Source organism: Amphiura filiformis, chromosome 5 (assembly GCF_039555335.1).
Source record: "Amphiura filiformis chromosome 5, Afil_fr2py, whole genome shotgun sequence".
NCBI classification, from domain to species: domain Eukaryota; kingdom Metazoa; phylum Echinodermata; class Ophiuroidea; order Amphilepidida; family Amphiuridae; genus Amphiura; species Amphiura filiformis.
In genome coordinates this window covers 49,519,135-49,543,514 of record NC_092632.1, presented here as the reverse complement: position 1 = coordinate 49,543,514, position 24,380 = coordinate 49,519,135, and the positions used below count along the sequence as shown (strand labels likewise).

The following is a 24,380-nucleotide window of genomic DNA, read 5'->3' as shown; positions in this document are numbered from 1 at the left end:
ATTTCCACTCTGATTGTTTCAATTCTTGAAATTCTTCTCCAGCGTAAACAATGTTGACATTCACAGTTCTTTTGAGCCAATGAGACAGAGAGATGAATTTAAAATATTGGTATATGGAAAATGTTATTGAATTTTGATTATGAGCTTGCAAATTAAAGAAATTAAGGTCATATAGCTGGAAGTGGGAATTAAGATCACCTTAGCTTAAGGGGGTACTACACCCCTGCCCAATTTTGTGCCTATTTTTGCATTTTTCTCAAAAATTATAGCGCATTTGGGACAAGTATAATGTGTATATTATAGGGGCAAGGACTACAACTACTGCACTAGAAATTTTTATTTCAGCACAGATAACAGTTGTGGAGTTACAGTCAAAAATGAGGGAAAACCAATATTTGATCAATAAATCAATAACTACTTGCCTTGAGTTACTGAATTTTCAGTACAGTAGTTGTAGTCCTTGCCCCTATAATATACATTATCTTACATGTCACCAATGTGCTATAATTTTTGAGAAAATGCAAAAATAAGCACAGAATTGGCCAGGGGTGTAGTACCCCCTTAAGAGGGTGATTATAGATTGATTTCTGTATGTTGCCACATCTATCTGTAAATTTTGAAATTATGAATTTAAAGATTGATAGTCTGAGGGGATCATGTTTCAGCAATGGGTGTTCAGAGGAAAAGGTGACTGATCTTGGATATTTTCAGGATATCATTTGCTGTGGCAATTGCATAGATGATGATAGTGTTTCTATGAGTAGATATTGAAACATGCTGGAATTTGTCTTCCTTATCAAATTAAATGAAAGTCCAAATGTTATCAGACCTGTTTTATTACAGTGAGCGCTAGATTGCAAGGACACGTCCGGAAATAGAATTCTCTGAATTGTCGATATATCAATTGAAGAAAAAAGACATTTTATGTTCATATGAATGTTTTGTACACATTATTATGGTACTATATGTATGAGCAATAAATTTGCAAGGACATTGTGCCACGAGCATAACTTTTTTATGTATACCAATTAAATAGAAAATGATTGTTATTTTTTTTTATATGAATATTTCATTCATATATTAATTATTTAATGTCCTGGTAATTTTGGTAACTTAAAATAGAATTTTGCAAAGCAATGTTCATTTTATGAGAGTACAATGCAGGTCTTGAATGTGTTGTAACTGCAGAGTACAATGTATTTATTCAGGTGAATTGCATGTTTGATGTGGTTTGTCGATTGCCAGCAGACTATATCAGTGAGCTGCTATAATCTAATTACAGTCTTGTATTTGTATCCCCAAATGATGGTGTTTATAAATTGTATTTAGTTGGCTATCCTTGAAGGTACATGTCGGTTATTTATTACCTCTATGGGATATTCAAACTAGGGCTATACATTACCTGTGTTATTGATGTTCATATGTTGGTTGCTACTGTGCTAACAGTGGTTTATTTTCATCCAGATTTAGTAAAGGTTTATTTCATTCACAGTTTACATCCTTCACCAGATATTAAATATGGATGCATGTTAAAGTAGCAGCAATAATTATGTTTTAATAAATATCATCATAATTAGTTAACAAGTAGTTTTAGATACAAAAGTGTGAAAGGTCATTTAAATGCATTGTACTTTCAGTTTCTAAATTGCCAACAAACAGAACTGATCATTAATCTTATCAAAATTCAGGACCTTTTTTAATATGAGCTCATCTCAAGTTGACACCCCATTATCTGAAGCTTGTTAATAGTTCTTAATATTCTTAAAACTAACATAATGGCTATTTAATGGCATTTACATGAAGATGCATTTCTAGTTTATATTGTGCAAACAAACCAAAGAAGTTCGCATAATTCATCAAATTTTTGAACGCTGATCTTTTTTTTTTTCTGTTGCTTAGTTACATTCTTGTGTATGGATATACTTGTTATTATTTTGATGCATCTATGTTACTTCAGAACTCTTTATGTATGTGTGTGACAGTTGCTATATAAAGTATTGCATACAGTGTAACCTTGATTTAGATTTGTTATGAATCTATGCATCTTGGCTTGCTTATTTGCATATTTGAACTGTTTTGTAGAGTACTTGAGACAATGCTGTTATTAATACAGTCTATACTTTTGATTTCTTATTTAGAATGGGCGAAGAGACGTGTTGATGGCGGTGCCATGCAAGTGTCAATTAATGGATTCTCATTGGACTATTATCCATTCCATGTAGCTAGTAAGTACAATACTATGCAAGAAAGATATCAGGTGGTTTATGCATTAGGGCAGGTGTAATTGAACCTTTGTTTTACAAAGTCTACCTGTACAAGGTTTCCGCTAGGCTGTCACCTCTAACGTCATTCTGAACAGATTCCTTTCACTAGTAGAAGAGGTTTATGGATATTAATGTGAATAAATCTAAAATCAATACAGGTTGTTAAATTACAGACTTACCAAGAAATGAACCAGGCACCTGTCTCATAAGGCCTGGTTGATACCTTTTGATCCAACAAGTATTCGTTATTGAGTCTATCCATACTATTTCTAGTCCTGTTTAACTACAAATGTTTGTTGGCGTAAAACCAATTAATATATTTCCACAGGATATTTGACATCCATTAGAAGATAAAAATAAATTGAAACAGATCGAATAACAAGTACTTGTTGGACAAATATTTGACATAGAATATATGGAATATGTATCGGCCCTAATACCACTTAAAAATGATTGAGGTGACATCGTAGCTGAAACAGATAATAGTAAAAATAACCACCTTCCCCTGGATTAAATGGGTATTTGTTGTGGGATTACTACTGACATTCCCAACAAGTAGATCAGATACTATTTCTTAGTTTGTGTGTGGGTCCCTTGTTTGTAAACCCCATGTCTTTTGCATCAAATAAGTAAAGTATTTAATTTGGACAACTTTCTCTGTTCGTGTCGTTTGTATCATGCTTGATCCGCACATGGTCTGTAGAAATTCAGGGTTCATGAGATATCAGCACTTAAAACACATCACAGTTGGAAGAGGAGCATTCTGACACTTATATTTGAAGAGCTTATTTCCAAACTGTGTTAAGTCCACAACCCCGTGTGTCTCATTTACTTGTGAGATTGTGAGTTGTATCATCAACAAGCTATTATTTGCCATAACAATGCTGCATAACAATATGCAGACTATTGTTCTCATTTGGGAGACAAAGGCCTCATACAGTATTGTTACTGTGCGTCCATCCACTGTTTGCTTTGTAATGGTGCATCCAACTGAAATTATAATACCTAGCATCACAACACATTGCAATATCGCACAGGGAAATCAGAAACATGGGATAGTGGACTTAACACGGTTTGGAAATAAGCTCTTCATTTGTGAAAAGCAGTGTGGCCCAGCGATTAAGGCCTTTGACTCTGGTGCTAGTTATTCACCGTTCAATTCCCGGTGGATGCTAAAATCTAAATTATCAAATCTCGCTATTACTTGTTTTGAATTGGAAGGCAGATGTACTGGATGGCAAAGACCTCACAGCCAGTTTCGACCAGTGTAACACCTGGATGTCTGTACCCCCAACCCAAGGACCCCAATGGAAATAAGCTTTGTGTTGGAGGATTTTTTGGGCTATCCTGGGCCGTACAGTCTAAACAAAATAATAAATTAAACAAGAATGCTTAAAATACCTCATGCCATGCACATAATTATCCGTATGTGATGCAACTTCCTTCCAGATTATTTTGTCACATTTCAGATCATACCATTTTTCTATCATTACTATATAAATTGTGGGTTGTAGAACTGTTTTATTCATCCAATTTAAAGTTTTTGTTGCAACTTATTTTGTTGTTATTATAGTTGCTAATGCAATTGAAGATTGGGATATTCTTTCAGACAACATCAAAGGTATATACAACATGTCCGCTTCAGAAATTCTATGTGTGGGTTGGTTATATTGTTTTCTTTTGGTATTCACATGGGAAAAGATCATACTGGAAAGGGGAAATCAAAAGTAGCATGTATCTGTTGCACAATTTTCAATTGTATGCTGCATTTCTGTAAATGCAGGGTGGTCCATTTCAGTATACCACTTGCAGAGTTCTCTGGTACTAATTAGTTCTAGAGAAAAACCTGACATACTGTTGGAGCACACATGTGGACAGTCTATGGTGCTTTTGAAGTCATTACTGCCTGTTATAGCATGTTGATGGTGGAAAATGATAGAACAGATGCACATCTAACTCACATAGTATTATTTTAAATTTGGTTAAATTATTTATGGGGTTACAGAAGGATCAGAAGAATGCACAATTTAATAGGATAATAACATCTTAATATTTAAAACAAAAGTTATTTATCTGGGATATTTTGAAGTTACCGTCAACACTAAAATGAAAAACATAAATTGTATTGTGCATTTTCTGCTTCTTTGATTTTTTCTTTTCATATCTATCAATTAATCAGCAACTTCCATTTTTAAATGAATATGTTGATGGTTTATCTGGGATATGCATTTTGTTTCATTAAATATAAATATATTTTTTGAAAGTGATTACTTGGTAAATTCAAATATCTATTATATATTTCTTGGTTCATCTCTCTGCTGCTTCATTTTGCATGGTATTGTACTCATCACTTGATCAGACGTGCTGCAGCAATCTATTCATTACTTGCACGTTTCCGCCATTATCCACAATGTGCGAGGAGAGCCTCGAACTGGCAGCACACATGAATGAGAAGCGAACCAGTCATATTACATTGTGTGCAATGTTATGTAATTATTCCTTTCATGTGATCATCAGTTCAAGGCTCTCCTTGCACAAAGTACATAATGGCGGAACCGTGCAAGTAGTGAATTATCTTTAATTCACACCTTAAAGATTGATTTTTTTTTATCTCTTGTCACTAAAAGCACCACTGAATACAATTTGTAGCTGTTATATCTGATGTTTATGATATTTAAAGTACCTTGCATCAGTTTTGTAATGTGGGAAAAAGAAGCACTTACCTTTGCCACATGTCAATTTTTTTTTAATTTGTCATAAAAGCATCTCTTCTGCCTATGAATAAAATCCTTCCAGTCATGGATATACATGTCTTTGTGGGTTGTTTTTGAAATAATTTCAATATTGCAGTTACTATTCATTTTGATTCTTGCACTGATTATGAAAGAAAGACAATATTATTGGTCTCAAACCAGAGGTCATAATTGTACCAACTTCATCATCACTGCCACACTAATATTATTATTAGTAGTAATATTGTTATCATTATCATTACTTCACTATTATTAGCAGTAAATACTAACATAGCAAGTCCTTTTATTTCTGAAACACTATAGGTAGCAGTAGGAATCATTGGGAATATTTTGATGAAGCCATGAAGACATCAGACAAGTGGATCCATACGTTATTAGCCCACTTTAAGCAACAATATGCAAGTACTCGAAAACAACTAGAGAAACAACAACGACTAGTAAAGATGGCTTCAGGAGTCACTCAAGACAGTGGACACAAAGACAAGGTGGACACACATAAAGACAAGACGGATGGCAAGAGTCATAGAGAAAGTAAAGGTAAAAGAGCAGGTCACTGTAAGAGTATACATGATATTTTTCTTTATCTGAAGCTCAAGGAATATTTTGAACAAATTAATTTGTAATGTATATTAGCTTTATTAATTGAATGGGCATGATGATCTAGTGAGTCAGAGTGAGCAATAGTTGAGTGACCTATTAATCCTGGAAAAAAGGTTGGCACACTTTGGCTGACTTTTGGTGTATCTCTGCCCCCGCTCCCCAGTTCAATGTTGAACGAAGTCATGTTGTCGGCAGGTCTGTGAGACCCTCCAACATCGAAACATGGGGTGGGGAAGAATGAGACACAGGGGGAGTCTGTGCTTCACAAAAATTGAATGAATGTCTCATTCGCCTATCCAATGTTAAGTATTATTATGTTTTGATGGATCCAAGTTGTGATAATATTGGATCCAAAACATAATAATGATAAAATTGATGCTTTCGCCCAATATTTATTGGTCTCGCTATGAGTTGTAAAATATTGGACTCGACTACGTCTCGTCCAATATTTTAAAACTCATAGCTCGACCAATAAATATGGGCTCAACCGATCCAATTTTATATCACAATTGTGCCAACTATTTTTTTTCCAGGATTGTAGGTTTGTAGGGTACTTATCGGATGGGTTGTTTTGTATTATTCTCTTCGTTGTAGATATGAGAACTGTTTCCACAAAATGAGAGGAAAGTTGCAAATCTATATTTTTGAGCCATGACAAGGTTCATAATCTCGGGATTAGATTAACTTGTTAGGATTGCCCCCTCACTTGGTGTTCAAAAGTGTTATGTTTCTGGTATATTCAATAAACCATATCTCCTTTTTATCCTTCGCGACTTTCTACCCATTTCATGAGAACAGGTTTTGTATGTCTAACAGACATGTTATGTACGTACTCGGCATCTGTTTGCAAGATTTGGATTTTTGCCAGGATCAGAGAATTATATCTCTTAATGATTTTTCAGGTTGAGTTACGATTCTCCTAAAATTATGAATTAATTTTTCTAGTGAGAATAAAATCTAATCCTCAGAAATATTTATGAAATTTAATCCCTGATTTATTTTTACTACTAGCGGTTTTTGACGGTCACCGTCTTTCACGGTTGGCAAATGGTACTGATATTTTGGGTATGTAAATGTTCTATTTAATGTGCTTAGTGATATGAAACAAGATTGCCATTTAGGAATACAATGGAGAGGTGGATTGTTTTAATGTAACAGTACACATTCAGACAAAACCTGCCTTTATCACTTGTTTTTAAACTTGTTAAATGTCAAAAGTCATTTGAAGCAATTTAGAACTAGTAATTCAAGACTGGAGGCTTCTGTCGGGCTGTTTTTTACTAGAGTTCTCAGCCGGTCACCCTATAAATTAGGTGCAAAAGTCCATCTTTAGCTCTCACCCAAAACCTTTTATATTTTAAGTTACATTTTATCTCACCGAACCTTTTATTTTTAAGTGTCAGTCTTACACATGTATCAAATTCATATCATGTCACAGTGGGGGTGGGGGGCTATACATTAATGCTACACCACTGGATATGCATTAGTTTTCTTAAAGTAGGACAGGCAAACTGTTTCATCCAAACTTGTTCAAATTTTAATCAACACAATTTTTCGAGTACACAGTAATAGTTCACCAAAAGACAAGTGGTTTCTTATTTGTTTTTTCGTAAACATGAACACAACACAAATACCAAAGGTATTATTAATTGCGCTATTTCATGCAACATCTATGCATTTTTGGTAACAATAAAGGACCACTTCCTATTACTTCCAAATCTGGGTGTTTGATATAGATTTGGAAGACATGTGTGTGCACTTTATTCATGCGTGTCGTGTACAGGTGTTGAAACTTTTTGAAGCCAGTTTATATAGCCTAATCCAGTGTACAGGCAAAACATAAAGTACATGGCCCAATCCAAATCCAGAATACTGTACTGACTTGTAAAAGTTATTTTTTATAGTATAAAAGTATTATAGAAAGTGTAAACAATTTCCCACTTCCATTAGGGCATATTTGTTACTTCCATTTCCCCCAAGTCCAGTTGGCCATTTGTCACGTCCATTTTTCGCATCATTGCCAGATCCATCTGACCTTGTATGTGCAAACATAGCACACAACTTGAAGTGGAACAGTCATATCAATACTATTTCAGCTAAAGGCAATAAAATTTTGGGTTCATCAAAAGAAATATCAAGGCATGCACAAAAGACATCAAAGAACTATCATATTTCCCACTTGTAAGACCATCATTAGAGTACTGTAGTGCAGTATGGGACCCATACACATCAAGAGCTTATAGGCTGTCCAACACCGAGCTGCCCGCACACGTTTTGTGTTAAATAAATACGAACAGCAGAGTATACCACCAAGATGTTGCAGGACTTAGATTGGCAAACCCTTACCACCAGGAGTAAAAACACCAGATTATCTGTGTTCCAAAAAGCTTGCCGGGGTCACCTCCCCACCCATGTCGAAAGCCTACTGCACCCGGTAACTCATCCTACCAGAAAATGAAAATCTCACAGCAAACCATTCATAAATATCACTCTGACCACAGACACATACAAGTACTTCATATCAAGAACTGCCACTGAATGGAACCTACTGCCATAATCACTAATATCTATAGAAGATTCAAAAACCAGCTGAAACAGCACTTCATCTCGCACACTTTAAATCGCACACACACATATTCCAGTTCGTCTTTTCCCACCAGGGATACTGAACTGTATATTTATCCAGAAGCGGACGGCGTCTGTTTCATCTCGTCCAATTCATGCTTTTTGCTACCTTACAAACCAGCACTCAATGAATACAGAGACCAATCACCATTCATGAATGGGGCGGTCAATATCACTGTCATCAATATTAGGCTCATTGAGTAGCAATTGGATCATGAAGCACAGATACTGTACTTTCATTGTACAATAATACTGTTGACAATTGTGGTTCTGATTGGCTAATTGAATCATGTCGTCATCACATCGGCACTTCATTCGTTACTATGTAGTAACTTGTGACCTTGTTCTTCTATGCAATAAATCAGGAAGAGTAGTCGGACACTGTTGAAGGAATTTACTGAATACTATAATAACCTTAATTTGACCCCCTTAACATAAACAAAAACAAAATTTGATCTTTTATTGGGGTGGGACAATTCTATTCTTCGCAACGCAAAGATCCTTAGTATGTAATATAAACGATAAAAGTTTTTAGCGCTACAAATTCACCAAACTCCCTAATTTATAATAGATGTCTTACAAGCATTCTGTTATTTTGCAGCTTCCAAACAGCAATCCTCCAAGCAGTCAAAGTCTTCAAGCAGCAGTCCACAAGACAAAGGTCAAAGCACCAAAGGTCAAAGTTCATCTTCCTCATCCTCTAAACACGCATCAACCAAACAGTCTGTGAAATTGATGTCACACGGTGCTGTGTTAAGGATAAGGGACTTCAAGTTCAACTGCGTACAGACAGGCAAGAATAGGACGGAGACCCAGAGAGCAGGTGGTCAGCAAGTACTACTCAAATCAGACAAAGGAACATTTTGTCTCCCACCTGAGATGCCATCTCTGCATATTGAATACTTATCATTCTACTTTCCCAATCAATTGGACTTCCCAGGTATGTCAATCATGAATTTAATTGACCTTTTCGGTAAATCCCATAGTTCATTGCAGACCTGAGATTTGTTTGACGTCACGTTGATGCGAACATGCTGTTAGTGAGCATCGTTACTGCGCATTGCAAGTCGGCATGATGTCAAATGACGACATCCCGGGTCTAACCGTAATGAATCATGGGATTTGCCGAAAAGGACAATTCATTGCATAGAACTTGATGTTCTGTGGTGTTTCTTATTAGTTAACCACCTTGTCTATTGTCACTCCTTTTGCTTCAGAGGATGGGAGATGTATATCCCACATTGAAGTAGAACCAAAGAGTACAGACACTGCCATGGCTGTGTGTCACTCAAGGAGAGCAAATAGTGTACATCTGGATACTTTGGCTATGCGCCTGGCAAACTTTAATCCAAACCGCATAGTTGATTGCATTCTGCATGTAACACATTGTGCCAAAAATGCGCACTAAGCGCCCAGTGTGTAAACCTTTGTAATGTTTAGGCTTAAAGACGCAAATTATCGTTCGATTTCTAGCTCTTAGAGAAAAACTCCAGAGATACACTATTGACACATGGTGAGCAACAAACCAAAATGGCGGATTTATTGTAGCATTACACACGGCAATTTTGAGTTGGTATTCTTTGGATAAAATTTCTTTTTTTCCCATTATAATAGAACTTCAAACTCAAAATTTCCTGGGATTGTTATAGATTATTGTATGAAGAGGACATTCTAAATTTGGCTAACATAGTGATATTTAAATAATGTATTTGAATTTAGTCCACCTTTGTGTCAACAGATCCAAATGGATAGGCAAAACATTTTGATTTGCAGTAAATTTATTTTGTTGGTTAATGTCTGCATGTTGATGCAACCCCTTTATATTATGCAATTTCATATTGATTTGAGTAAGGCATTGACAAGAGCTTCTTTTCTGTAAATATACCTTAAATTGTGATAATTTCTTTAATTTTGTCACTAACCGCATAATACTTATATCTTTCATTTACAGTGCCATCACCAGTTGCATATGTGCAGCTGAATCCAGTGCAATTCAAGTTAGACTACATGACCGTGCTGTGGCTCAATCAGTTTGCATTTAATATACTGCAAACTCTGGTAAATGTAAATAGATGTTTCTTGGTGATCTGGTAATCTGTTCTTTCGATGCATGAATGTAGCGTTAGATAACACATTGCATGATGACTTAATCAATTTGTCTTCACTTTGCTGCTAATTTGTTTAAATGGTACCTGAATATTACATGGGTAGAGGGGGAATAGAACAAATTATTTAACACATAAAAAATTTTCTGTCATTTGAACGGTGCATACCACATGTAAAACAAATATCAACTAAATTCGAAAAATGGTGCAACCTACCTACCCTCGTTAACTGGGGACAGTGGGACTACTATAAAAAAGACTGGCCACAGTCCTGTCACCTCAGATAGGTATTTTTAATCATTTTCCACATGAGCATACTAATTACTATTTTTCTTTTTCTGTACTGACTATGTCAACAGAAATATAATTGCCCTATTCTGCAGTGTAAACTTTAATTATTTTTTTACTCCTCTTACAAACTAACAAGATAAGTGTTGGTAATTATCTGAGCATAATGATAATAATTACTCGTGCTCTTTAATCCATTAAAAATTTCAAAATAAAAAAGGCCCAAAATGAGGTGATCGCATAGGGCTATGCACAAAAACTGATGTCACGTAGCTAGGTGGGTGGGTTTCTGAGACAAACCTTTTTTCTTTGCCCTTTGCTTAAAATTTTATTGTATGTATGTGTTCATTAAATAATGATTGGTCCTGTGCTGTTTGTTTTGCACATTTTTCAAACCATTGTATATTGCTTCAAATATACTCCTGATCAAAACCCCATGCACACCACATAGTGATCCAAGTACAAGTTTGTATGCATGTGATAGTCTCCAGAAATTGATGATTAAATTCAATGACATTTGACAGTTGTAAAGCTATAGACGCCCATTTTCTCAGGTGCAAACTGCAGCACAATTTGTTTGCGCAATCTGGAGATAAACTGGATTACATAACACCATGTAATTTCCATTTTTATGAAAAATTGGGAATGTAGTAATTCTCCAAACATTGACTCCAACATCTATTAAATTTAGTGCGTAGAGTGTCATCTTTCTTTGATGTATGTTGCAGAAAAATATGTCCCTGTAAACTCAAGATAACCACGGTTATGTAACATCTATATTTTTCTGCTCATTTAGACAGGGGGATTTCTTTTTGACCAGGAGTATATATTGATAGTGGTATTTTGCTTTAATCATGGAACTCTTAATTATTCTTGCTTTTGTTTCATGTGAGTCTCCTGTATCTGTTTTTTTTTGTGTGAAGAAATGTAATAAATAAACATAGATTATAATTTTATATACCTGACGAATTTTCAAGTGTACAATCGTAACATATTGCCATATATTGTGTTATATCTCAGCCGGATACGGATGAATTTGTGCCAGAGAGAGAAGGCAGAGATCACATGGACATCAGATTTGATGCACTCATGCCTAAGGTAGGAATACTGTAAAAGTAAAAATCTTTTAGGTTGCGCTTTGTGTAATGCGTGTCACGGTGGAGTGCTTATATGAATTTATGCGAACGTATTATGACACACACACACCTGGAGCATGTCACCTGGTTTTTCTAATATTGCCAATTTTGATTTGAAAAGGTCTATGTCTCAGTGTTGAGAAATAGCCCTACTGTTTTATGCAAATTGGAATAAAATGAAAAAGAATCAATGAGATCTTCTACTCATGTATGATCCTTTTACCTTTGAAAGCATAATCATTCACTTCAATTCAACTTCATTGCAATAACTATCCTAATTGCATTAAAACAGTTAACAACAATTAACACAAAGCCATAAAAACCTAATTTAGACATAATTATGTACATGAAATTAATTAGCTTGATGTTCATTATGGTAAACAAATTGATGAAAAGAATGTTTCATTTTACCATTACTATCATTCTTATTGTGAATAACATGAAACAGTTTATTACTGTACACACAGTTAAAAAGATGTCTGTGAAACGTTAAAAAAAATTAATATGCTCATGTTAAGTTTGAGTTTGCTGAATCAGGGGACAGCTATCAAACCTCTTCTTATTGCTTTGGATATTAACTGATATTATCAGTATGATGCTTACTGTGAACCTCTTTTCTCTCTTTGTTACAGATAATCATACCAGCCGAGGTTCCTGTTTTAGATCAGCCAGACAGGCCCCAGGAGCTCCATGTTCAGATCTCCCAGTTGACAGCAACTAACTGCCGGACAGGTACAAGCTCACCACGACCAGAACTCTCTCGTCTTCTGCAGCATTTCCAAGGAATGAAGCTCTATCATAACATGTCAACATTCCCAAATATGTCTGACGATTTGACCCCTCTCCCTCCATTATTTTGGCAGCATGCTTACGAGCCAAATTTCTATGTTCCCAAGGAGTGCTTTCAACCAAGAAACACTGACCACTGTCCAAACGGTGCAGTCCCAGGGGTTACCAAACATGAGGTATCCATACAGGATACTCCTGCTGTTGAGCCATCTGCTGTGAAACTCACCACACACAGCTTCCGACCAGATGCTGTAAATGATGTGTGGAGTATCAAGATTGAACAGATATGGGCCGATTTCTTTGGCATGGCCAGCTCTAGAGAGAGGCCTGTTCCTCTATTAGATCCTTTCACTTTGAATGTCTGGACGTGTTGTCCTGATAAAATACAAGCCACAAGTGTTAGCCAATCACAATCAAGAATAGATGTACACACAACTCCGCTGGATCTACCAGAGTTACGAGGAAGCTCTCTACCAGCTCACAATGGCAAGTCGCCTAGAGGTAGACGGAGGTATGATCAGTCACCGTCGAACGAGTCTAGTGGAAGTCGCACTTCATCTGATGAAGGCAATAGACTCAATTCCTTTGAAGATCTAACTAAGGAAGCATCACCTAGATGGATTCAGTCACAATCACCGGATTCATTTAAATCTAGTGGTGCAGGAAGTGATCACGAGCAAACCAGGTATGGCAAACCATTTTGGATCCAAAGAAAACCCCTCCATTGCTCATAAGTGTGGGCTATAATATGAACCCAAATCTTGTAGAGCACATCTAAATAATCCCTGAAGTTTACTTAATGTATATATGTTTCAAAGTATTGGTCATACATACCGGGTTTTTAAAATTTTCAAAATTGTATTTGTGTTTTTCACAATGCGTTAGCATCGAATGAAATCATACATACATGTTCAACATGATATAATGAAAATCAAATTTGTAGCTGTAATTCTGTAGGAGGAGATCTATATCTCATTTTGAAATTCCTTAAACAGGACTTTCTAATTACAGTGTTAATTTTTTCAATAGCATATCTTTTGGCATACTATACATTTGGTAAATCTACGCTTCAAATTTTCATGCTAAATGTTACTTTTTCTTCATACTGGGTGCCCTATCTGTAACAATGGGCTATTCCAGATGTATTCCACCCCCCCCCCCCTATGGAAGACATTAAAAAAATACCATTCCAGTTGGAATTGAGATGTGTCTAGAATTCCAGCAGTCATTTTGAACACAGATTCCGGCTGGAGGGTATGGAAGACATTGAGATTAGGTGAAATTCCGGCTGCTAAAATTAACAAAAAACAAGAGTGGGGATTGTGAAAGGCCATGATGTGCCTATGGAAGACATTCATATTTCTTAATATTCCGGCTGGAAAATGGTCAAAAATGCTCCAATTCCGGCAGGATCTTCACTTATGGTCGCCATCTCGATTAACCTATGAATGACATTTACAATTTACTTGAATTCTGGCTGGAAACTGAAAAAATGTTCTAATTCCAGCTGGAACCCTATGGAAGACATTTACATTTACTTGAATTCCGGCTGGCTATATGACCACAATTCCGGCAGGGTCTTCCATGGGGTTTTCCTGACATGTGAATTCCGGCTGTCAATTTAGCCCAGAATTCCGGAAGTGTCTTCCATAGGGGGGTGCAGAATACATCTGGAATAGCCCAATAGATACTGTTTTGTACTCTATGATTATATGTATAACCAAAGCACATCTTAATCTAAGTTGAAGTGCATCTTGAAGTGCAATGAATGGTTGGAACCCTGTCATCATAGATACAAGCTGACATGTTTAGATTTCCTTGGGAACTTCATTTCCTAATTTGAGGTTCCATTATTATGATTGTTTTGTTTTATAAATCTCAGATTTGTGGGTGCAGTGTTATCTCCATTAGAAAGTGAAACATCGACTCTATGTGATGCCGGATCAGACCATACCTTAGGTAGTAGGCAGTTATCTGATGAATCAAGTATGGGAGATGCATATTATATTGTGCAGGCACCAGGACAAATTAAGCTCACTGTACAACACTATCAGGTAACCTCTTTGTGTATTGTAATGTAATGTAATGTAATGTAATGAATCAAGCATGGGAGATGCATATTATATTGTGCAGGCACCAGGACAAATTAAGCTCACTGTACAACACTATCAGGTAACCTCTTCATGTAGATGTGATTTAATGTAATGTAATGTAAACTTATGAAGTGCATAGCTGTGCCAAAAAAAAGACACTCTTAAGTGCTGGCAAAATACGAGAAAAACAGATAATTATACAGAAAGAATGGAAAACATATGATTAGTGTCAGAAAAAGATGACACATAAGTTGATGAAGGAAATGGAAAACACTGCAAAAAACCATGAATGCAACATCACTAATATGCGCAGCATAGAGTATCATCCAAAAGACAGCATAAACTGCTAATCTAACAGTGAAGCATAACATTGTGATAATTAAAAATATGCAATGTAAATAATACAATTAAACAAGATACAATGTAAATCATGGCAATACAAATTTTGCTTTCAGAGTCTTGAATGAGTCCAAAGATTAAGGAAGTCTAAGGTAATTTTGGTGTAGAATATACTTCTAAAGTGAGGTAGCAATATCCTATTTTCAGTGGTTTTACCATTAAGGATGCACACAGGATCACTGAAGTGTTACATGGCCAAAATTGAGTTTTCATCATTAATGTCATCTTCAAACCATATTTTATCTTGTGATTAATAGATTTTAAAGAAATCTTAAAATTTGAACCATAAGAAAAGCTATTTTAAAGACCCTTTTTCATTAAAAATTCGTCAAAATGCAAAAGCAAATAAATCATTGTTTTCCCACAATATATCGCGTTCTCAGTAGCTTGCGTACTGCGGCGTACAGCTAGCAAAGACACGCACACATGGTAAACTGGATGGACGAGGTGATTACTGATTGAGGCGCTGGAGTCGCCAATCGCGATCACTACCGTATTTTATCGTATTGATCTCTTCCAAGGTAGGTAAAGCTTGCACCATTGCATTGCGAAACTACGGGCCGACAGACCACCACCGCCGTCCCCGTCCCCTTCCCAGAATCAGTAGGCCTACTCGATAAGTTTCGCCAACTTGAAAAGTGCTGATGTAGTGGTATAAATTACAGTTTGTTTTTTTATTTGACCAATAGTGAATTTTTTGTTTGTTTTTGTTTTTTTTTTCAAGTTTCATTCTGAACTTGAAAAGATGAAATTTATCTGTAAGAAGTAGTTACCCGTAAGAAGTCCTGTAATTATGACGCAATCTGGTAGATACGATAGAAAACGTAGGCCCTAAATATTTTGCTAGTAGTAGGCTAGACTTAGCCCGTATAGTAGACCCTCCCTCGGGTCCGTGGAGAACGACTGGTAATGTAGATTACATAGCATTAAAAATCAACCCAATACACTCAATGGACTTTCGCGTTCACTTATAATACGAGTATATTTCTATATTGCTGCATGGTTGACTGTGGTGGGTGTAATTAGTGGCGTCGATTTGTGGATGAAGAGGAATGGGTTTTTGGCATTGAAGAAAATAAGGGGGGGGAGTTGGCATTTTTTTCATAGGGCATTACGTAATTATTTATTGTTACATTATCCAGAGATGGAACCGAACCGAGACTGGGGCCAGTCTACCCGTATAGTAGGCCTACATCATTAGGCTTATTATGTTATGTTTAAAAATTTGTTTTATTTCATTCATTCATTCATTCATTAATTTCATTGTTATTATTTGATTTACCAAGTTGGTGTAGTTGGACAAGAATACAGACCTATATTAGCTTATATTTTATGCAGTCCCAGCCTTGGTTCGGGAGCCTCTGCGGTCGTTCAGTCTCGTCTTAATTTTGAAGACCATAAAAAATATAGTTACTACGGTAGGCCTATATTAGATACCTAAGGCCCTTCTATTTCCAGTAATGTTTAAGTTCTAACGAATGTTTGATGACGAAAAATCGATAATATGTTGCATACAATATCTAGCAGAAATATATTATCGATTTTACGTCATCAAACATTCGTTAGAACTTAAACATTACTGGAAATAGAATGGCAATAGATTAAATAACGTACATATTGTACATACAATATTGTACGTGCAATAAAAAGTCTGTATACTGCTTAACACCTCTATGTCAAAAATGTCGATATTGAAATCGGCATAGCGAGCACGCGCATATGAAAGCATTTTCAAACGAGAAATATAATCGAAAACGCAAATTCGTGCTTTTTTCATAACCCATTTTAACTACATTTCCATTAGTAGCCTAGGTCTATTAGGTCTACCATATATGATTGCGATAAAAGCTTTTGGTTTTACAACACTTTTTGCGAATGTTTTGGCCGAATGCCTTTTTATTTGCAATGTTTGTCTGGCTTTCAACTTTCACGTTTATAATGTTTTCTGCATGCTTTAAAAGGTAAACTGCTTTAAAGCATTTTTCGTGAATGTTTTCATGCAGTGTTTTAAAACGCTCTTTATAGCATGATGCCTATATACGGTAGGCCTACTGCATAAACCACAATCTAATTTAAAGCCATAAGTGTTTCTGTTTTCTACTTTTGAAATTCGGTTTTGTTAGGCTATGTAAATTTCTGTGTTTTTCAGTTTTCTTGTGACCTCTCCGTGTTTTGCCCGTTTAACATATGTAGGCCTATAATAGGCCTACTTTTTGTCCGTCTTACAAGAAGTTTATTCAAGACATATTACAACTTTTACCCCATTTTTTACACGTTTATTTGATTGAAAACAACAACAGACACACTTTTGTTTTTATTGTTGTTGTTGTATTTTATTCACTTTTTATGCGGTACAAAATATTTTACAACTTTATTGTGGCTTTAGGCCTATAATAGGCCTATGACTTTTGTATGCGTGTTTGATATTCCGTAAAAGTTAAAAATAAAATATGATAACAACAAACAATTACAATAACAAAACGAAATATTGAGTAATGCGACACATCAGAATCTTTTAAAATTTTACTTGGGATTCCTGTGGTGTAGGCCTAGCTATAACGGGCGTTAAAATGCATATATTTGGCGCGGACGGGCCGCTGTGGTGCATCTCAAGCACCAACTAAAAAGAAAAAACAACGAGTAGTAACAACATCATGTTTGCGTTTCAGAAAAGAACAATGAACATAAAAATTCTATATTTGTCAACACCAAAAAAAAAGAAAAAAAAAAAAAAAAAAAAAATATAAAAAAAAAAAAAAAAAAAAAAAGAAAATCACCAAAACGATAAATTATAAACATTGCATTTTTAAAGCAAAATTATGAAAATTAGTACAAAACAGAAATCGCAATTATCATGATTACCGGTATGTCTCAATTTATTCTTCATTTCATAAAACTTCCTTGATTATCTGCTAAAATAATTGCTTGTCAGTTATTCTATCCTAATTTTAATGTTCTGATGTCCGCAAATTTTAATACAGAGCATGATCTTTTTTTATACGGAACAGGACAAAATTGTACTTAAATAATCATGGTTTCGTTCATGCAACACGACCATGCACTGTGCAACTTATTCGCAGAACCTGTCTCTCTGTCCATGCGCCTGTCGCTCCTCAAACGCCGACGCGACGTCGCGGCTTTGCGGAAGCTCTGCTGCACCATGGAAACAAGACTGCAGTAAATAAAATGGCTACACCATGTGGATAAACATATGCCGAATGTGCACGGATAATTTTTTCACATTGTATATTTTACCTTCTAAATCACCAAAAAAATGCCAATCTGCTGCAGTTGGATGCCCCTTCTCATTTTCTAACTTGACCAATCGTCACAAGTCACCGGATTATATATTCATGGAATAATCTTCAAAAATGGACCTAAAATCCGCTGTATTTTTCTAAATCGCGATTTTCGGCAAGTTCACTTTTGACCACTTTTAACCATTTTTGGTCCGCCATAGCATCTAAATGAAGCATCACTGAGGTAAGTTTTTAAGTCAAACGTTTAGATATGGCCAAAATCTAGATAGTGTTTTTTCATTTTTTTAAATTAGGGCCTAGAACGTTTTTTATCACCCATGATTCAAAAATTTGAACACGGGTCACACGTTTTTACTGATTTTTTGCCTATATTTTAAAAACTAAGCAAAATTTCGAAAATAAAAAAACACTTTCTAGATTTATTTGTCTAAATTAATAAAATTCATGTTTTACAGTTTTTGATTTTCAAATAATTTTTTTATGGCGGACCAAAAATTTTTGGTCAAAAAAGCCGTTTTTTGGGATTTTCTCGAAAATTGTACTTTTTGACCCAAAACTGACATTTAAATGGATTTATGAGCTCATTTCCGTTCAAAAAATGTATACTTTTATATACTTTACTAAAATAGTTTTCGAGTTATGAAGTGAATAATAATGGATAATTAGTGATCCTGTGTGCCTCCTTAATGAAATGTACATAGTCGGATCAGTTGTCAGTATCTCATCACTCAAACTTTCAAAATGAGGATGTTTACTAGCGGTTATCCAGAAAGATTGTAGATAAGATAACTAACATCAGTTTACTAACTGCATTGTGATTTTTCTCCACATGCAGGTTTTGTTTCTCCTACGACTGCAACAGTCACTGCAAAAGATGATGGCAGATATCGAAAGTGACCAGGTTATGTACAGCAGCAAACCACTGCCACCCAATACGAAAGGGATTGCATTCTGTTGCCCAATCATAGAAGCCAACCTGATCCTGAATCCCATCCCTGATACGGATGCCGATAGCGACTCCATAGGTACCAGTGCACATGGGGAGTACACTGCAAGAGAGGGTGTACTTGATGATCAGATTGAAGGAACAGTTCCAAGGATGTTTGAAGTAGGGTATGAAGATAGTGACCTACAGAACACTGGTTTTGACATTGATAATGTGCAGTTGCCAAAGATTGTAACAGACAAACCTGAAACAGACACATTCGCAAGGACTAGTATGCTCCCCCAAGGAGGACCTCCTGGGGCTGTTGTTATGCCAGATTCAGAGCAAGATGTGCAGCGTGGTAGATCAGCTTCGATACCACTGAAAAAATACTATGCCGATTCGGATGAACGAGAAAGAAGAAAATCTCAAGAGAACTTGGGACCGAATGAAAGCAACCCTATACCTACCATCCAAACCCTCGCCCCTGATAGTACTAGTTTGCCCCCTCACCGTAGTAACTCCGAGAGTGTGCTTAATCGAATTAGCCCCATACCAGGACAGGGGAATCAGTTATCACTTGGCCTTCACAACAACAAGTCTATGACAGGTTCTATGACTTCACTTGATGATGCCGCATCCATTGATATAGACATCTTGTCCATTGATAGCGATTCCAGTGAAGGATATGCTGCTGCAGCAATGAGGATGTCTACACACAGTGGTAGCCAGAGTGGACTGGAGGTTGAATCGGAGAGTGGCTTTGGTAGGTGAAGTAAAAGATTATATGTCGAATAGAAACCGAGGGAAATGAGGCAAATAATAAGAAAAGGCGTTACAAATAGAGACCCATTTAAATTGATGTAAATGGTTGAAATAAGACAATTATTTTCAGACACAAAAACACACACCCACAGGCCAACTTACAAATGGATGCACATGTAACATAAACATAACCTGCAGTATAGGACTTGTTCATGACTTCACAAGCGAGGACATACCACTTGTTTCACAAGCGAGGACCAAACCACTTTTTCTGTTTGTTTTTTCATCCTCCTTGTACTTCACTCTTTTCCCCATTTCTCTCTCCACATACCCTCCTCTCTTTCTCACACTGTATCTCTCTTCCCAGTCTTTCTGTGTCATTTTCCCTCTTTTATAAAATCCCAACATCTCGCACACAAGATATGCCAACACTCGCATTGTTAAAAGTAAAACATTGAAACAATGAAATATTTGTGTATGTATATATATGTGCACCCTATTTTATTTTACCATCCCCATTGCTATTACATTTATGCAAGTGAAGCATCTGAAGGGTAATGCAGCAAAGTATATAAATATCATTTTATTCTATATTCTCAGGGAGTGAAGCTTCACCTTCTCTTACAGATTCAGAACGTTCAAGGGTATTGAATATCTTCCAAAATACAGGTAATTGTTGCAAGTACTCTCATAGTCAAATTCATAAGAATGTAGAATCAGTCGTAGCACTTTATCATCTTCCTCCATTTGCTTCATACTTGCCAACTACAAATGCTCATTTATTTCTGTGTGAAATGTGTGTGTGTGTGTGTGCCGATACTGGTACATCCTGTTTTATGGCGTTACTGTTGTTTTGAGTCCTCTTACATGGTTGCAATGTATATTTTTGTATTTGCTCCTAAACTGATATCATGTTTTATTGGTAGAGTTTAAATTGTTACACACAATTAAATTTGTTCACTTACTTGAGCTTTCGACACGACGACTCTGTGTCTTGTTCAAACTGATGGTGACTGGTTTATTGATCTGGGTTGTCACATGACAAGCTGGTGATGTCATGTCACAGAACAGGTTCATAGACCGGTGATATCATGTTGGTTAAGCTGGCATATTTTTACTATTCTGCTTTTAAATTATCTTCTGTGTTGTCTAATTCCAATCTGCTAGCTGCAAGACTTAGTAGCCAATGCAATATTGAGGAGGGCAACTAGAACAGAATTGTTCAGTAGCGTTTTATTTTTACATCAGTATTAATATTACAGAGCATTTTATTTGTTTTGCATATGTGTAGGGGTGTGTCTGTGTGCATCTTGTTATTTATGTCTGAGCCTGTATCTGTATTAAAATACTCATTCAAGATTAAGATGTATTTCAGTAGGCATTGGCAACTAGTTTACCAATTATTAAACAGGATTGTTTTCTACATCTTGATGTTTCAGTGATGCAGAATTCATCACCTGTGCCATCAGCAACCAGTGACAGTGGTATTCATTCAGCTATACCAATAGGAGAACAGTTTAAGGATAACAAGTTTAAACTCAAATCAGTAAGTATCTATTTGTGTTATACCAAGGGTGGCAATTACTGCACAACAGGAGCATTTTGTTTTATGCATGTAACACAACTTAGTACAAAAACTAATGTGGAGTGATGGCAACTGATTTGGCCCAATCAATTTCTAAATCAGCAAAAAGCATGCTACCTCATTGGTAAATAATCCACAACCTATACTGCTCACAGTGATCATTTAAAGGAGAATGTTACTGATGAAAACATATGCTTTAACCTGTTAGAAATGTAATTATTGAACACGTATATACTGGTTTTACTGAAAACAGGATGTTATTTACCACAAGATCAAATAAAATGTGCCGTTTCCCACCATGTGGTATTTAAGTCGAACATGCCGATGGGATAGCTTCACGCTCTAGTGCGGGTACAGTGGTTACATACATGTAGCTATTCAAAACCTTTGTGTGTATGACAACGTCACTTTACCCACACTGAAATGTATGAAATAAAATCTAAATAACACAGGGCTGGAACAGACACATTTTATTTGATTAAATACTGTTCCATTTTCAGTAAAACCAGTGGATATGTGTTCAATAATTATGTTTATCACATTTAAAAGAACATATTTTCATCACTTGCATTCTCCTTTAAGCATATAGTTAAGTGAAATGTATGATTTTATTTTTCAGATTTTTAATATAAACAACTGTTTTTCACTTGTTGTTTTTTCCAGGTGTCCATGGTGACATTCAATCTTGTTCAGTTAGATGCAGCCATACAACTACTTGGACAAGATTCTGCTACAAAAGTACAGCTACAGAAGTTAGAAAGAGAGGAAAGGGGCAACATGGATTATAACAAAATACTAGCTATGCCACCTGCTGGTAAGTCAATATTGACTGGTATTCTCTAAAAGGGGATAAAAGTCAGCCCTAGACTCAAATGAGGGTTAGTCTAACCTGAATGTATACTCTTTGGCACCAAAGCTAAGTTAAAGAAAGTTCCTGACTTCTGTGTTGCCTATGATGGTCATGTTATCAAATCTCAGGAGAGTATCAAGTATCTTGGTGTTTCAATAAACAATACACTGTCTGGTGAAAGCATGGTTAACTCTGTCATCAAAAGGCTTCTGGTCGCCTTAAGTTCCTCTACCGGCATTCTCACATTCTCAATCAAGCTTTGCGCAAAATCTTAGTTCTGCATTGATTCAGTGCCACATGGATTACTGTTGCACATCTTGGTATAGTGGCCTCAGTCAGAACCACAAAAATAAACTGCAAATTACTCAAAATAAGGTTGCTTGTTACATCTTGAAGCTTTCTCCCAGAGATCACATTGGGCAACATGAGCTAAACCTTGTGAATCTCTTGAAAATTTGTGACAGAGTTAAACAGCTGAGGCTTAACCATGTCTTTAACATCTACCATTGTCAAGGTGCACTTTATCTTAATCAGAATTTCACTAGAACATCAAGTGCTCACTCTTATGGAACCAGATCAAGTGAATCCAATTTCATTGTTCCTAGGGTAAAAGGTATCGCCTCAAACACATTCTACTACAAAGCCATTTTGGACTGGAATGATCTCCCATCAAACATCAAGGGATTGCCCACCAAGTCTGCATCTAAACAAAGTGTCAAACAACATCTAGCCAGCAACTCTCTCAGTCAAGAGATGTCTGATTTCACTGTGTAGGCATTTTTTTGGTTTCCCATTTGTTCTCTCATCTTTTCTTGGGACCCCATCGAAATAAGCTTGCCTTTTCTGCGGGCTTAATGGGTTATCCCGGCTTGTCATTTTTTTTGTCCGTGTGCTTTGTTCCTAAATGGCTTTGTGGCTGATTAATTTAAGCTTTAAATAATTTGTCACATTGATGTACTTTGTAATGATTTTTCTGTCTCTATAATATGTTTTTGTATTCTAATGATATTGCCAAATAAAAAACAAACAAACAAACAAACATTGGACTTGCATCACCATATTTGTCTCTCATGGAGGGCAACTAGTTTATCAGGATAATTTCGCAGGTTCTGCATGTAAGGCATTGTGCCAAAAGTGTGTGGTAAGTGCCGTATGGACAAACCTTTGAAACGCTCAAGCTTAAAGATGCAAGTAATCTTCCGATTTTGGAGTTTTCCGAAAAACTCTGGAGGCACACTATTTGCCCTCCATGAGCAGCAATATGGCAGATTTACTATAGCATTACACATGGAGTAGTTTTGAGTTGGTACTCTTTGGGTATAACTTCTTTGGTAGAGACACAGTGTAGTTCAGAACAAAAGTTAGTCCCCATGAGTATAGTGACCATTGTGTCTATTGTGGTTATATCAGTACCTATAGACACAAAACATTACGTATGAAAAATAAATGTCTTATTTGTCATGTGTTATCCTAGGAACCAGGTAATTGGGTTATGTAACTGTAATGATTGCATCTTCTCATTTTGATACACACAAGGCATCTAAAATATGTGACACGATCTGGTCCATGGGGCAAAGGCGGCAAATTTGAAACTGAGATAAAGGTAAAAATATGGAGTAAAAAACAATAAATTACATAAGAAAATGGACATCAAAAAACTTCATAACATTAGAACCAAGTATGCTAGACCTTTAAAAGTGGTTTTCCAAGTAAAGTGTTTGGATGCGAGCCGTTAGACCAATAGGCCTATAAAATAAACGCCGTGTCAGACAAAAGTCTTTGAACATGGCAAAAGTTCGAAGTCAGCAAAAACATCTAAATCCAGCGATGCTGAGGTCTTCATCAGTGCTGGTGTTTTCAGTAATTGATAGCCTATTGTATGTATAATGTAATAATTACAGCAACTCAATTTTCAAAAATGCCTCATTTGGCCCCCATGGACC

General features: G+C 36.0%; 1 protein-coding gene across 1 annotated transcript in view; it reads left to right on the top strand.

The window, feature by feature from the left end:
* LOC140152251 (bridge-like lipid transfer protein family member 3B) overlaps positions 1 to 24,380 on the top strand; it is a 64,901-nt gene that overhangs the window by 34,678 nt on the left and 5,843 nt on the right. Inside the window, exons 9-20 of the mRNA XM_072174554.1 lie at positions 2,139 to 2,225; positions 5,321 to 5,554; positions 8,844 to 9,182; positions 10,194 to 10,300; positions 11,656 to 11,733; positions 12,404 to 13,245; positions 14,443 to 14,614; positions 14,652 to 14,732; positions 19,148 to 20,003; positions 20,603 to 20,671; positions 21,442 to 21,548; positions 22,251 to 22,401. Of these exons, the coding sequence (XP_072030655.1) occupies positions 2,139 to 2,225; positions 5,321 to 5,554; positions 8,844 to 9,182; positions 10,194 to 10,300; positions 11,656 to 11,733; positions 12,404 to 13,245; positions 14,443 to 14,614; positions 14,652 to 14,732; positions 19,148 to 20,003; positions 20,603 to 20,671; positions 21,442 to 21,548; positions 22,251 to 22,401 (3,123 nt within the window). The remainder of the gene's footprint in view (positions 1 to 2,138; positions 2,226 to 5,320; positions 5,555 to 8,843; positions 9,183 to 10,193; positions 10,301 to 11,655; positions 11,734 to 12,403; positions 13,246 to 14,442; positions 14,615 to 14,651; positions 14,733 to 19,147; positions 20,004 to 20,602; positions 20,672 to 21,441; positions 21,549 to 22,250; positions 22,402 to 24,380) is intronic.